Source organism: Lampris incognitus, chromosome 9 (assembly GCF_029633865.1).
Source record: "Lampris incognitus isolate fLamInc1 chromosome 9, fLamInc1.hap2, whole genome shotgun sequence".
NCBI classification, from domain to species: domain Eukaryota; kingdom Metazoa; phylum Chordata; class Actinopteri; order Lampriformes; family Lampridae; genus Lampris; species Lampris incognitus.
In genome coordinates this window covers 59,746,784-59,762,668 of record NC_079219.1, presented here as the reverse complement: position 1 = coordinate 59,762,668, position 15,885 = coordinate 59,746,784, and the positions used below count along the sequence as shown (strand labels likewise).

The following is a 15,885-nucleotide window of genomic DNA, read 5'->3' as shown; positions in this document are numbered from 1 at the left end:
TAAGTCAGTCCTTGTGTATATGTTATGGGTAATGTGAAAAAACGGTTAATGTGCAAACTACCCGGTTAATATGCAGATTACCCAACGGGGTGGTTAATGTGCACATTACCCGCCAGAATGGGTTATCTGCACATTAACCGGGTAGTTTGCACATTAACTGGGTAGTCTGAACACTACCCGCTTGGGCGGTTAATGTGGATGGAACGAACCTGCAACTCATCTTTTTACGATATATTGATATTTAAATCAGCAGTAGGCCTTTAGCCTAATGACTCATGAAGTGAGGCCATCTGAGGAATCACAAGTTGTGGTAAATGAAAGAGCAGACGCTGGCGATATCATTCTGTCTTTAGATCAACGTTTTCCCCCACTTGTATAACGAGGCTATTAGCATCAAAGAACACAAACATCAGGCCTCCTCCTCCTCCTCCTCTCTATCTGATCCCTGATATGAATGAATAGCCTACAAATTTGACAAGGGTGAAAAGAAATATCAGTCTCGGCCATCTCCCATCAGGCTGCAATAGCCTACTCTCATTGGAGACATGCGTCATTCAACCAATCCCAAATGGCAATCACTCCGTGGACAGACTGGTAAATAACACTTTACGGAAGAGGGGTACTGGCGGGGGAAACACTAAGACTAGATGATATGAAAACAGAACGAAATTCGTTTTATAAGCCCAGTATGTAGGAGCAGAAGCAGCGAAAACATATGTCAAAATGCAATTCTTGTCTGCCAATCAGGCAAGACAAATGAATGAACAGGCGAGACCTTTCACATGCACTTTTACACAACCACCAAAAAAGACAAAAATGTGCCCGATCCCCTCCCTCGCCTGGCTAATATAGCCTAGTAGCCTACATATTTCATCCATCATATCCTCTAACCGAGAATATGGGAGGGAGCAAACAGATTGTCGATGTAGACTAGACTCGCTGCTGTGCAAGTAAAGCACCCACGTGCACGCACACATGCGCACACGCACACATGCACACACACACACACACTTATACATGTACAAGCCAAGCAAGCCCAATAATGTAGGCCTATAGGCCTAGGCCTAAAAGCACAGCGAGTCTAGTCTACATTTATTTGGGAAAAAGTGAGTCAAATAACTTTATACAAATAACAAACACTCAATCAGAATTGTCCACTGTCCGGTTTTGCAACGTAGGCCTAGCCCATTCTCCATCCTATAGGCTATGCCAAGTTGAAAGAGGTTTATGATATGGAATTGGTAAAGGTAGCTCCTACTTAGGATTTTGTTTCATTTTAATATAGTCTACTGTCCCCAATAAATCAGCAAATAGCTAGTCCTTCGTGTATAATCTAGTTCATATCGGTGGTGCCTGTGCAGCCTTCTTTGGGTTAGCGCTGTACTATTGAGCTGCAATTGTTATGTCACGCCTTAATAATGGTTCTTGACTTGATTGATTGGGTCTGCTGTGGATGTGTGGCAGAGCGGGTAGAACATTTTATTCAGGGAGTGTGGCGGCGCTCAAGAGAATTTGGCGCACAACTAGCCTTGACAACAACAAGCACGCGTGTGGCAATGAGCTACTTCGATTGGCTACTGTACACACACAACTGCACCGATTGGCTGCTGTAAGCGACTGGCTTGAAGCGCGAATTTCATTCATTCAGACGTTGGCTGAACAGCTTAATTGTAGTATCTGGTAATCGTCCAACTCACTCACGTCCTCACCAACCTTATCGTTGTAGATCAGACAAAATAATGGGTACGTGTAAGAGAGACCTTTACTATGAGAAACTAGAGGTTTCTCTCAGCGAGAAGGCTGGAAACACCGTGGTCATTGATCGGGCGACATACGCGCAGATAGCAGCATTCCTTCAGCGACTGCAGGAAGGTGACAAACCCCGTTCCGCACAGGAATATGGCTGGAAGAAGAGATATCACCTCGTTGACAGTAACGGTGTGAGTAAAATCGCCAAACGGGTGGTGTTCAGACTACCCGGTTAATGTGAATTCATTCCATCCACGTTAACCATCCAAACGGGTGGTGTTCAGACTACCCGGTTAATGTGAATTCATTCCATCCACATTAACCATCCAAACGGGTGGTGTTCAGACTACCCGGTTAATGTGAATTCATTCCATCCACATTAACCATCCAAACGGGTGGTGTTCAGACTACCCGGTTAATGTGAATTCATTCCATCCACATTAACCATCCAAACGGGTGGTGTTCAGACTACCCGGTTAATGTGAATTCATTCCATCCACATTAACCATCCAAACGGGTGGTGTGCAGACTACCCGGTTAATGTGAATTCATTCCATCCACATTAACCATCCAAACGGGTGGTGTTCAGACTACCCGGTTAATGTGAATTCATTCCATCCACATTAACCATCCAAACGGGTGGTGTGCAGACTACCCGGTTAATGTGAATTCATTCCATCCACATTAACCATCCAAACGGGTGGTGTTCAGACTACCCGGTTAATGTGAATTCATTCCATCCACATTAACCGCCCAAGCGGGTGGTGTGCAGACTACCCGGTTAATGTGAATTCATTCCATCCACATTAACCATCCAAACGGGTGGTGTGCAGACTACCCGGTTAATGTGAATTCATTCCATCCACATTAACCATCCAAGCGGGTGGTGTTCAGACTACCCGGTTAATGTGAATTCATTCCATCCACATTAACCATCCAAACGGGTAGTGTTCAGACTACCCGGTTAATGTGAATTCATTCCATCCACATTAACCGCCCAAGCGGGTGGTGTGCAGACTACCCGGTTAATGTGCAGATAACCCATTCTGGCGGGTAATGTGCACATTAACCGCCCCATTGGGTAATCTGCACATTAACCGGGTAGTTTGCACATTAACCGTTTTCTCACATTACCCGTAACACATATATGTGCAGATTGTTGTGTTGTAGCGTTGTTATTCTGTGTCAAGTACACTGAGAGAGCCACGAAACCAGAGTCACATTTCATGTAGTGCAAACCTACATGGCCAATAAACATGATCCTGATTCCAATATTGAGGCTACTAAATGCCTAAAATGTGCTATCAGTATGTATAGAATGTGTTTTTGTATTTTCAAATTACAAATTAATTGTATTTTAATTAAATCCGTTTCTCATACCAGTAGTTTGTATTTTATTTTGACACATTTGATGAGCAAGTATTTGTAAATTGTAACAAGACACCGATTGATGTATTTATGCCCATCTCTGGGTAGTTACTTTATTTAATGGTTTTTAATCCAAAACTGCACATTTGTTATATTTTTGACATAGCAGAATGGAGCACAACTGTTCCTCATCACGTGAGAATTACAACACCATGGCCTGGAGGTGTGTACTTCTTCTTCAAAGATGTGTTTGTGTGTGCGTGCGTGCTTGGGCATGTGTGTGTGTGTGTGGGGGGGGGGGGTTATGAGTCTGTTATCAATGTTTTATCATTTTTACGCTCACAGTTACAATTTAATTACTTAATAGTTTTGGAACAAAGGATGAAACCCCTGAAAAAATACGGAGTGAAGGAGGAGGGGTACAACGTGGAGGGGCAGTGTGGGAAACTAGGAGCTCATCAACCAGGAAAGTGGGGGGAGGAGGGGGATACTCATCACTAAACACTCCATTAATCAAGTAAATTCCTACAGAGGGGCAAGTATGACATCTGCTCTCCATACAGGGGAGTAGGAGCTCGTAGTTGGAGGATGAGGTTTGAGGAGAGGAGGGGTGGGGAGGAGGAGGAGGAGGAAGGGGAGAGAAAAGGGCATGGATATCCTAAGACAGGCTTGATTAGGAGGCCTGACCACAGATGGGGATCTCGTTGCTGGGCCACCCAAGTAGAGCTTGTGTGGGTTTGCAAGAGGAGAATTTTGGGGGAGGGGGGCAGAAAGACGGCTCTTCTGCATTAACTCATCGAGAACTTCAGCCATCACTGTCATAACAAGCATCGAGACATCATAACCCCCAACACTGTCATACTTGTACCATGTCCAAAGATGCCATAGCCTGTTGGAGGGCGTCAGCCAGCGCCGTAGCCTGTGCTGATCCACCTGCGATGATGCAGACCGACCTGGACAGCGTCTCTGGAAGAGAAAGACATGGAGGCTGCAAACACCGGTAGCACTCACCCACTTGACATGCATGTGGACAAATCTTGTGATTTACTGAAATGACAAGATTAGCTTTGAGAATTAAGAGCAAGGAGTAAGACTGTGTACTTGCACACACATCCATACTAGTAGAGTTGTGTACTGGCGAGAATCTAGTGATACGATACATGTCACGATACAGAATCTGGTGATATGACACATATCACGATACAGCCTCTGGCGATACGATACAGACTCTGGTGATACGATACATGTCACGATGCAGAATCTGTTGATACGGTGTGTATCACGATACAGAATCTGGTGATATGACACATATCACGATACAGCCTCTGGTGATACGATACATGTCACGATGCAGAATCTGTTGATACGGTGTGTATCATGCTACAGAATCTGGCGATACAATACATATCACGATACAGAATCTGTCAATACTATACCTATCACGATACAGGGTTTGTGATTCAATATATCGCGGTGTACTGTGATACTGTAAGAAAGGTGATATATTGTGATTTCATAGGCCTGTGTTCTTTGTGCTTATGCTACTTCCTGTCTCAGTTTACGTTGGCGTGGAAGAGTCAAATGGCTAACGATAGATTGCAACACTGTTATCTAGCAGTCTGGGGTTACACACAACACAAAATGTTTGTAACAAACCTTTACATGTAAACAGTTAGAAATGGATATAGTGGTTTTGAGGATCAAAAGATAATATTGTGATACTTGAGTGTAACGATATTTTCTTTCACCCCTACCAACTATATGCACACTGCACCCTGGCATTTGCACATGCATGCACAGTAAGTACACAAATACACAGAGACACAGCCAGACAACTAGACTTTCTCACAATGATGGATGTGAGAACTGCTTTAGTGCCTTATGTCCTCCACAGACAAACAATGAATTCATTCACGTACGAGGCTCCCGGCATAATCGCTGTGCACCTCATGTCATCATCGAGCAGGTAAATGTTAGTAAATGTTAGTCCAGGTGCTGGCGGAGGTGAAACTCAGGTCTGTGTTCCATTTCTGCAATTGTAATAGCCCAGCGCTTGTCCTGACTTGCTCACAGACAGCATTAACCCACCCTATTTCAACCAACCCAAACAAACCACAAAGAATCTCTCCCTCCAAGTACAATAGGTGACTCTTGGCTCCATCATATGTTCAAGTCTAATCCTAGACTCACAAAAAGAGACAAAATAAGTCTCTACAGGATGCTTACATGGCTCATTTCTGAACATTCACCTTGTCTGAGAAGAGCCGCAGTGTTGTTCCATGGAATTATACACCTGACTTCTGCACAGGCAACAAAGGAAAACGCTAGCTAAAGCCTCTACATGCTCAGTAGGGTGTGATGTACAAGTAAATGTGTAAATGTAAAATGTACCTTTGATAATTGACTCTGCAGCAGCCAGATCTCGTTTGTAGGTCACCTAGAGGACAAATTAGTTGAGTTACTGTTATTGGCTCAGATCCAGAATCCAAGAAAAACATAACAGTTCCTTTTCTTCTTTTTTTTTGGATTTCTTCCCCCCTTTTTTCTCCCCAATTGTACTTGGCCAATTACCCCACTCTTCTGAGCCGTACCAGTCGCTGCTCCACCCCCTCTGCCGATCCGGGGAGGGCTGCAGACTACCACATGTCTCCAGCTGCTTTTTTTCACCTGACAGTGAGGAGTTTCACCAGGGGGAGCTAGCACGTGGGAGGATCACGCTATTCATCCCAGTTCCCCCTCCCCGCCGAATAGGTACCCCGACCGACCAGAGGAGGCGCTAGTGCACCGACTAGGACACACACCCACATTCGGCTTCCCATCCGCAGACACGGCCAATTGTGTCTGTAGGGACGCCCGACCAAGTCGGAGGTAACACGGGGATTCGAACCGGCGATCCCCATGTTGGTAGGAAACAAAATAGAGCGCTACGCTACTTGGATGCCCCAACATAACAGTTCCTTTTAAAATTAGCTTCACTGAGCCAAGCATGGGGGTCGGGGCGCCTGTTCGGGGGGGGGGGGGTAGCGTGATCCTCCCATGTGCTACGTCCCCCTGGTGAAACTCCTCACTGTCAGGTGAAAAGAAGTGGCTGGTGACTCCACATGTATTGGAGGAGGCATGTGGTAGTCTGCAGCCCTCCCCGGATCAGCAAAGGGGGTGGAGCAGAGACCGGAATGGCTTGGAAGAGTGGGGTAATTGGTTAAGTACAATTTGGGAGAAAAAGAGGGAAAATGTAAAAAAAATAAAAATAAATAAAAATGTGAACTTTACAAAGCACCGTGCTCTGGCAAAAAATAAAACTATGCTGGGAAGACTAACAGGAAAGAGGAGTGTGTGAGTACGGCCTCATGGGAGCTTTCTTTGTGTTCAGATGATGAAGCGGTAATGAACATTAAGCTTTCCTAGCATAGTGACACCAGATTTGTTCTAAAACTTGGGGACGCGGGCTAACTCACCTTCCAAAGAGTCGGCGGGCCCTCGATAAGTTTGGCGTTGGTTCCACAGTACTGCAGGGCCAGATGGAGACACTCGGTGCCGAACTCAAAATCTGATTCGCTGCACTGAGGACAAGACATGAGACACATCTGTTGACACTGACTGGGTTCTATCACACATTCACAGTGTTCCTATCTCCAGGTGTGTTGTTAGAATGCACTCAGCTGGTGCTGCATGAACAGCTGCATAGCTGCACATAACCAACCAACCACACAGTCACAGTCACAGTCAGCCTTTAGCTGTTCAGCACACCAAGTACGTCACCACGAAGAGCCCTGTAGCTTCTACAGGCGCACGTTATGAATGTGGGAAGGACAAGGATTAATCTGTACATGGGCTTGGAAACCGTGTGTGTGTGTGTGTATGTGTATATAGAGTCCCCCCCCCCCCAGGAAACCATCAATGAGATATATATATATATATATGTGTGTGTGTGTGTGTGTGTGTGTGTATGTGATCCTCCCAAGTGCTAGCTCCCCCTGGTGAAACTCCTCACTGTCGGGTGAAAAAAAGCAGCTGGAGACATGTGGTAGTCTGCAGCCCTCGTCGGAAGAAACCCACGCAGACACGGGGAGAACATGCAAACTCCACACAGAGGACGACCTAGGACAACCCTCAAGGTTGGACTACCCCGGGGCTCCAACCCAGGACCTTCTTGCTGTGAGGCGACCGCGCTAACCACTGTGCCACCGTGCTGCCTTATGAACCATCTACGACAGTGATTTCCCAGTCAGGGCAAACGCATCATTAGACACTATTAAAGCCAAAGGAACTATTAGAGTTCTTTACTGTTGGCATATTTCTGAACTGCTGACAGATGGCGTGAGGAGACGTATTGCTGCCGTACCCACGCTTACAGTAACACACCCACTTTTATATAGTAATGCCATCATGTGGTCAACTCCCTCTGCTTTACCCACGCCCTGGTCTGTACCCTGTACATGCATGCACACACACACATACACACACACACACACAAGTCCTATGTTCATGTCTTTTAATTTGCCCCCTAACTTAAAGTTCACTGAAGCCTCCTACACACTGTGTGACGTGGGCCGTCTCAGACGACAGATGACTAAACGTGGTGATATCTTTGGTCGTGGTTCCAAACCGGTGGTCCTACGTCGCACTGTGAGACAGGTTGAAAGACGGCCGTTATTACGGTCTTGAGACTGAAGACAACCTGGGACAAAAGTCTGAGTGTCAGAATGTAGGATGACCATCTCACAATGTGACTGCTGCTACGACCTACGTCTACTAACCAACCAATAGAAATGCAGCGCGACATGATGCACTGATCAATGCCACGCACAATCTCTGCTGCCGCTAAACACAAACAAACACAAACGCTAAACACAAACAAACATCCGCCCGACTTTTAACTTTCACCAAATCCTGGCACCACATCACCCCAGTCCTAAAAGACCGCCAGTGGCTACCCATCTCCCACCGGTTCGATTACAAAATCCTGGTTCTTACTTATAAAGCCCTGCACAATCTGGCTCCCCCATACCTCACCGATCTCCTCTCCCCCTACCGACCCTCTCGGCCCCTCAGATCCACCTCAGCCTCCCTTCTCTCTACCCCCAGGTGAAACCTCCACGGCTTTGATGACCGAGCCTTCTCCAGGGCAGCTCCCAGGCTCTGGAACTCACTTCCCCAAATCATTAGAGACTCAGAATCCCTCCCACTCTTCCAATCCCGTCTCAAGACACACCTTTTCTCCACTGCCTTCTCCTGCCCCCCCCCCCCCCGTCCGCTCATTCCGGTCATTGGTCGGGAGTCACTTCTTCAGACTTCATCTGTGATTTATGATGTTTGTTTTTCTTTCCCTTTTGTATCTGTCCAAGTGGGAGAGTACTGCTGGTGTCGTGTGTGGCTGCCGCTTCTCCCTCTCATAGCCCCCTTCCCATCCACCCCTGTATGTCTGCCCCCCTTCCCATCCACCCCTGTACGTCTGACCCCCTTCCCATCCACCCCTGTATGTCTGCCCCCCTTCCCATCCACCCCTGTATGTCTGCCCCCCTTCCCATCCACCCCTGTATGTCAGCCCCCCTTCCCATCCACCCCTGTATGTCTGCCCCCCTTCCCATCCACCCCTGTACGTCTGACCCCCTTCCCATCCACCCCTGTATGTCTGCCCCCCTTCCCATCCACCCCTGTACGTCTGACCCCCTTCCCATCCACCCCTGTATGTCTGCCCCCCTTCCCATCCACCCCTGTATGTCTGCCCCCCTTCCCATCCACCCCTGTATGTCTGTGTTATGTTTATCTGTCGTCTTATTTCACCCCGTTTACTGTAAAGCGACTTTGAGTATTAGAAATGTGCTATATAAGATTGATTTATTATTATTATTATTATTACTGTTAGCATCTGTGACCCAAATGCCATGGATGCAACACAACGAGCAACAAAATGAGCTGCGGTGACTATTGAAAGCTGATGGCACTTTTTTTTTTTAATCTTTCCCCCTTTTTCTCCCCAATTGTACCCGGCCAATTACCCCACTCTTCCGAGCCGTTCCAGTCGCTGCTCCACCCCCTCTGCTGATCCGGGGAGGGCTGCAGATTACCACATGCCTCCTCCCATACATGTGGAGTCACCAGCCGCTTCTTTTCACCTGACAGTGAGGAGTTTCACCAGGGGGACGTAGCACGTGGGAGGATCATGCTATTCCCCCCAGTTCCCCCTCCCCCCCTGAATTGGCACCCTGACTGACCAGAGGGGGCGCTAGTGCAGCGACCAAGACACATACCCACATCCGGCTTCCCACCCACAGACACGGCCAACTGTGTCTGTAGGGACGCCCCACCAAGCCGGAGGTAACACGGGGATTCGAACCAACGATGCCCGTGTTGGTAGGCAACGGAATAGACCGCTGCGCTACCCGGATGCCGATGACGTTTTTATGGACTTGCGTCGTAGCCTGCGATTCAGTAGTTATTGTAAAGTCTACATACATCAAACTTGGTGTCCTACCCAAGTCTGTCAGATCCATACCACAGTGTGGCTTGCAGTAAACCTGTAGGACTTCTAAACTCACACGGTCTGCAGGAGGCCTTATGCACAGCACTTTGTTGTGGTTCCGCACTGTGACATGTCACATATGAATGAAGATTGATTGACCGATTTGGAATATGTCCCCCTACCCTCTGATAGGCTTGGTAGATGACGTCATACAGGAAGCCCTGCGGCATCTCACTGGCCCTGTACTTGGCTCTGTCCAGTGAATGGTCCAGGAAGCCCTCCGAGGTGGTGGCTATGACCGTGGAGACCAGGGGTCGGATCGCTCCCGCCGCCTTAGAGGAAGAAACAAATTTCTTTGTTTTAGTATTCTGTACATGTGACTGAATCAGAGACACACACACACACACACACACACACACACACACACACACACACACACACACACACACACGTGCTGAACAACTGCTCACATGCTGTATACATGTCCCAGTTCCAGTTCCAGCAAATAATTAAATTCACAGTTCAACATGAGTAAAAACATTCATTGCGGCTCGGAACAGCTGAGATGTTTACGATGCTGAAAGGGCAGCGGGACATTTTGTAGTGTAGATTTTACAAATGAATAAAGTCAGCATCACAGTAGAAAACGAGTTGTTTTACAGAAGAACTGCAATCTTACTTCCAGACTTTTCACACTGACAGGAATACATTTTTACATCAACACAGCTTCTATTTGTTATTTTATTTGTGATACTGGGCTATATAAATAAAACTGACTTGACTTTTGTACACAAGACCTCTCCTTCCTTCCTCCCTTGGAAATGCTCAGAAACAACATCCCTGTGATAACAGGCCTATTTTTTTTCTTTTTTGCTTTTTTCATCATGCGTGGGGACACTAGAGGTGGTGAAGTGCTGACTGCATATCATGAGTTTTCATCACACACAGTTCAAACACACACAAACACATGGTGGAATCAGCCACACACCGGTTAAGCTGACCCTCCAGCCTGTGTCACCTCGATTCAACAACGACCTCTGTCACCTAACGAGGCTCAATCGTTATGAAACTTATCATCGAGCATCTTCAGAGCAGCCATGACGGCCGGTGTGTCCCACCTCTCCGTCTGGAGGGATGAATCTGTCAATCTCTCAGACAGTTTGACGAAAAGATTGAATGACTGTGTGTCTGTGTGCACAAGCATGTGTGTGTCTGTATGTCACAACAGCGAGCAGCAGGTATCTGGAAAGCTGTGTTTGGTTTGTAATATTTAAACTCACACCAAGCACGTACACCCCTTCTAACAAGCAGCACTAATAATGTGCTGCATACAAACCAGGCTTTTTCTCTTCAGCCTATGATGAAGCATATCTAACACGTGACCACATCCTCATTAACCCCTGAATATTTGTTCATTTTTTATGTTAAATTGACATCAATACTACAACTACTACTACTTTTGGCTGCTCCCGTTAGGGGTTGCCACAGCAGATCATCTCTTTCCATCTCTTCCCTGGCAGCTCCATATTCAGCATCCTTCTCCCAGTATACCCAGCATCTCTCCTCCACACATATCCAAGCCATCTCAATCTTGCCTCTCTTACTTTGTCTCCAAACCGTCCAACCTGAGCTGTCCCTCTAATATACTCGTTCCTAATCCTGTCCTTCTTCGTCACTCCCAATGAAAATCTCATCATCTTCATCTCTGCCACCTCCAGCTTCCCCTCCTGTCTTTTCATCAGTGCTACTGTCTCCAAACCATACAACATAGCTGGTCTCACTACCATCTTGTAAACCTTCCCTTTAACTCTTGCTGGTACCCTTCTGTCACACATCAATCCTGACACTCTTCTCCACCCACTCCACCCTGCCTGCACTCTCTTCACCTCTCTTCTGCACTCCTGAGTGAAATTTATGGGGTTTACTCGTTTATGGAGTGGTTGCCAAATTTGGTCTTTGAGACAGAGTGCTGTTGGTTTTCAAGTTGCCAGGTATTCCAGCTGTGAAATCAGAGTTTTCACAGCTTGCACAACAGGTAAATGTAATAATTAACTGGCAGAATGGACAATGGACAGTAGCGCCTGTGGTCCCAAGGACCAGAATTGGAAATAAATGGTTTAGGGGTTAGTTCTAGACAAGACAAAACAGCAAGGCTCTGTGTATGCAATTATGCACCAATCCAAACTCATACTGCTGTGAGGACAGAAAAACTGTCAGTATATGAACTTGTGTCATACCAACCCCTTGCTCCTTTGCAGCCATTGTTATCTTATACAGCAGTTCCTCTTCCACAAAAGGCCGTACTCCATCATGGATGATGACCACCTTTGGTTTTCTAACAGGCCCCTGGTTGAGAGCTTGGACTCCATTGCAAATTGAACGATGACGGGTAGAACCACCTTGCACCACTCTGACTTTTCTGTGTTGGAAGCGGTAGATGATGTCCGTCATCAGATCTGTGCTTTCTTCAGAAATCACGACGACGATGGTTTCAATCCATGGCACCCTGCAGAGATATACAGCATCAAGCAACTCATACGCTAGAATATGAAAATCTGGCAAAACTTGTACACAGACCCACCTGTGTGCAGCCAGTATAATCATTTAACGTCTTAAGGGCTTGTGAGGAAACCAATGCATGTATAACTGCATCACAACAACCTGTCACTTACCTTACACCTGCAGACAGGTCGGCACATTATTTGAGGGTTTGCTCAAACACACTGAAAAGCCGAATCTGTAATTTTTTGACCAAATAAACGTGAGGTGTGTCCACATGCACCTCTGAATGTAGAAAATAAGCATTATATGTCTTTCTCGACCAATCATAATTGAAAATATACCTAGGCCCATTCTACTCCAATCTATACCAACATTTACAATGTAAACACACCTATTAGGGCATCAGACAAAATTAAAAACTCAGATGTGGCTGTTGTCCTGAGTTAGTCCTTGTATTAGGACACCTATCAATCCATTTGGGAGTGCTACGAGGTTACTCCTTTGTCTATATTTGTATGTCAGAATGTGTCTTTTAAATTATGATGTCTCTGAAATCGCCAGCAACCACCAACACACATACACGTACACACAGCATTTCTCTGCTCTGTTTACAGTGGGTTGCTGAATTTGTTTCAGAAAGTGGTTGTTTCCCTACAGCTGACAACGCAGTCTCTCATGTGCACTGGCCGTCATCCCTCTACGCAACGCTTTGTGCAGGATAACACAATATCAAACCTCCCTCTTCTCACCAAAAGGAATTTATAGTAAGTTGGTCAGAAAAGCTTTGTCATCACTGAAGTTTAAAGGAAAAGCAAACCCATGGTAAACATAGTTACCCAATACATATTGATATAAATCAACAGTTCATGGTAATGATTGAAAATAACTCAAACACAGTTCTCCTGAGCTGCAGAAGGCCCTGCTTAAACTGTTCAGCTTGCTTCTACAAGCTGGCTGCTCTCCTGACACCTGGAATAGGGGGCTTATACCCCCAATAAACAAGGAGATAAATGTGACCCCAATACCTCCCGAGGCATCTGTGTGAGCAGTAACCTGGGGCAGGTCTCCTGCTGTACTATTAATACAGGCCTTCCTGACCCAACACGGTGTCCTGAGCAAGAGTCAGACTGGCTTTCTACCAAATCACCGCACTACAGATCACATCCACACCCTGCACACCCGAATCAGCCCTGCGGTGGACTGGCGGCCTGTCCAGGGTGTCCCCCCCGCCTGGCGCCCAGTGACTGCTGGGAGAGGCTGCAGCATCCCCGCCACCCTGAGAGCAGGATAAGCGGTCTGGATCATGGATGGATGGGTGGTTAACTAACAACTTGACCACACTCGGGCTGGCACAGCACAACTGGCTCCTTTCCTGTCTTGGCGAGGCATTTGTTTGCATATCACTGCTACCGCCTGCGCCCCGAAACCGTCCGGACATGTGAGCAGAAGCCCGGTGTGCTTGGCAGCACCTTGCCTACCTCTCGAAAGCCTGAATGGTGTAGCTTATGAGCGGTCTGTTGAGGAAGGTGCAGAACTGTTTCGGCGTCTGCAGCCCCGTCCTCTCTCCCGTGCCGCCGGCGGGGAGAACCACAGCAACCGGAAAGTCTACACAGGAGTTCCCCGCTTTATCATCGCTCGGCCCGGCCTCAGTTGTCACGAAACGCCCCGGATTACCGGGCCCTTCCATGTCACCTGCCTTCTGGGGAACTTCACGTCATTTTATCACCTGGCAGTCCGAGCAGCTGCTCCCCGCCGTCCGTTTGGGTCCATCACTTCCGGGCGCCGCAGGAATCTCGGACGGTGTTCTCGCGTGAATTCAGAGACGCGGACATTCTGTCAGAAACCATGTGACCGTCTAAACCCCGAATGATGCGGAGCGGCGTAAACAACACGACTTGAAGATGTAACGCAAAGTATCCGCAAAAAACTCACTTTGTGGCACTATGCTATGCTATACTATGCTATACTATACTATACTATACTATACTATACTGTACTGTACTACACTATACGATACGATACTTCCGTTTAGGTTTAAGGGTAGGGTTCACGTGGTTTCCTAAGGAATGTCTACGGAGGCCGCTGCCCTCAGGTTTGCGATCGTTGTCAGGGTAACGTCATCGACAACAAATCGAAATATTTGCGGATGACAACTTAAATTAAAAACGAAATATTGAACGACACCAACGTCCAAATAGTCCTTTTCTCCCCCTCAACTCACACTTTATATATGTAAAATACCATTTCTTCATTTTTGTCGACGGATTTTGTTGAACAAAATGCATTAATCGTCCTTGACAGTTTGGACTCTTCAACGCCATATATGTTAATATACATGTTCTATTATACATACATACATACATACATACATACATACATACATACATACATACATACATACATACATACACACACACACATACATACGTACATACGTACTACACACACATATACATACATACATACGTACTACACACACACATACATACATACGTACGTACGTACATACGTACTACACATACATACATGCACGCACGCACATACACACACATACATATATATATACATACACACATACCTACATACATACACACACATACATGTATGTGTGTGTGTGTATGTATGTATGTGTGTGTGTGTGTGTATAAATCCAGTGAGTCAAGTAAATTCTTTATGAGACAGTACAAGCCTGTTTCATGTCATAAGCATCATCATCTGTCAGAATTGATTGAATGAACTGACAGCTGATGATTGGTTATGACATGAAACAGGCTTGTACTGTCTCATGAGTTACTTGAATCACTGGTTTATTTGACTTATTTGTGTAGCACTTCCCCTACTACCATTGAGTGTTGTGTTTCTTGTAACAAGGTTTTATATGTGTGTGTGTGTGTGTGTGTGTGTGTGTGTGTGTGTGTGTGTGTGTGTGTGTGTGTGTGTGTGTGTGTGTGTGTGTGTGTGTGTGTGTGCGTTAACCACAATATGTTTCCAGTCCTTGAAGACACTTCACCACGTTGAGTGCAGCCTACCATGTGCTGGTTTGCCTTCAGGAGAGAAATAAACTCATGGCCCGTTGTAGAGGGGACTGCTGGCTCTGAATGAAAGATTGCTAAGCTGCAGTGTCTAGGCCTTGCTGAACTTTCACCTCTCCAAAGACAACAACATCCATAATGAAAAGCGGTATTTATTGCATATGCAGACATTACAAGAATGAACAGTGACAAAAGCTTTCCCCGAGAGAGCTCGTTGACCACAGCCGCGCTGCTCTGTCGATGGTCTTCACCATGACCTGTCACACACGGCCCCCCCCCCAAATATATGACATCACTCATCTTATAGTAGCTCTCATACGACACGTGATCGTCGGAGACAAGTAAGCGTTCCCTAACTGTACAAGTCTTCACACGTGTGGCGGCTACTCGCTGGGGTTTGTGTTTCCACGGCATACTAACGGTGTTGAGTAATGTGCAGTGCCGGGGCAGGTGGGCTGCTCACTCCCTCTGCATGCCAGAGGAGCGCATGCGCGTGGCTGTATGTGGGGCGGTGATGGAAGGTTTGGGGGGTCCAGGATGCTTTACCGACCACAGCCCCCCCGATGCTGCATGTGATCTTAAGCCAGGCATGTTACCACATCAAGACTACAACTCCTCCAACCCATATGACCGTGTGTACCCTCTAATACGGAGGACAGTCTCCGAAAGTCCATAGCGTCCTTAGTTTTCCAGTGAGGTGCCTGCTGCCCCGCTTAAGGGACAGTCCACCACTTCAGCCCCTGTAGGTCACCGTGAAACTGCAAGTTTGTC

At 46.7% G+C, this 15,885-nt stretch overlaps 2 protein-coding genes across 4 annotated transcripts in view; both read right to left on the bottom strand.

Annotated features, from left to right (window-relative positions):
• Positions 1-13,862, bottom strand: part of crppa (CDP-L-ribitol pyrophosphorylase A) — a 66,966-nt gene extending 53,104 nt beyond the window's left edge. For 2 of the 3 annotated variants that reach the window (XM_056286781.1, XM_056286783.1), the window contains exons 1-6: positions 13,561-13,862; positions 11,822-12,086; positions 9,763-9,912; positions 6,573-6,677; positions 5,509-5,554; positions 3,980-4,083 (exon numbers count right to left, since the gene is read on the bottom strand). In XM_056286781.1, coding sequence (XP_056142756.1) covers positions 3,980-4,083; positions 5,509-5,554; positions 6,573-6,677; positions 9,763-9,912; positions 11,822-12,086; positions 13,561-13,769 — 879 coding nt within the window. In that variant the 5' untranslated portion in view covers positions 13,770-13,862. The remainder of the gene's footprint in view (positions 1-3,979; positions 4,084-5,508; positions 5,555-6,572; positions 6,678-9,762; positions 9,913-11,821; positions 12,087-13,560) is intronic. The other variant, XM_056286782.1, reaches the window with a different exon arrangement.
• Positions 13,863-15,250: 1,388 nt separating this feature from the next.
• sostdc1a (sclerostin domain containing 1a) overlaps positions 15,251-15,885 on the bottom strand; it is a 2,989-nt gene continuing 2,354 nt past the window's right edge. Inside the window, exon 2 of the mRNA XM_056286794.1 lies at positions 15,251-15,885. This exon is cut by the window's right edge and continues 550 nt beyond it. The gene's annotated coding sequence lies outside the window, so the exon portion shown is untranslated.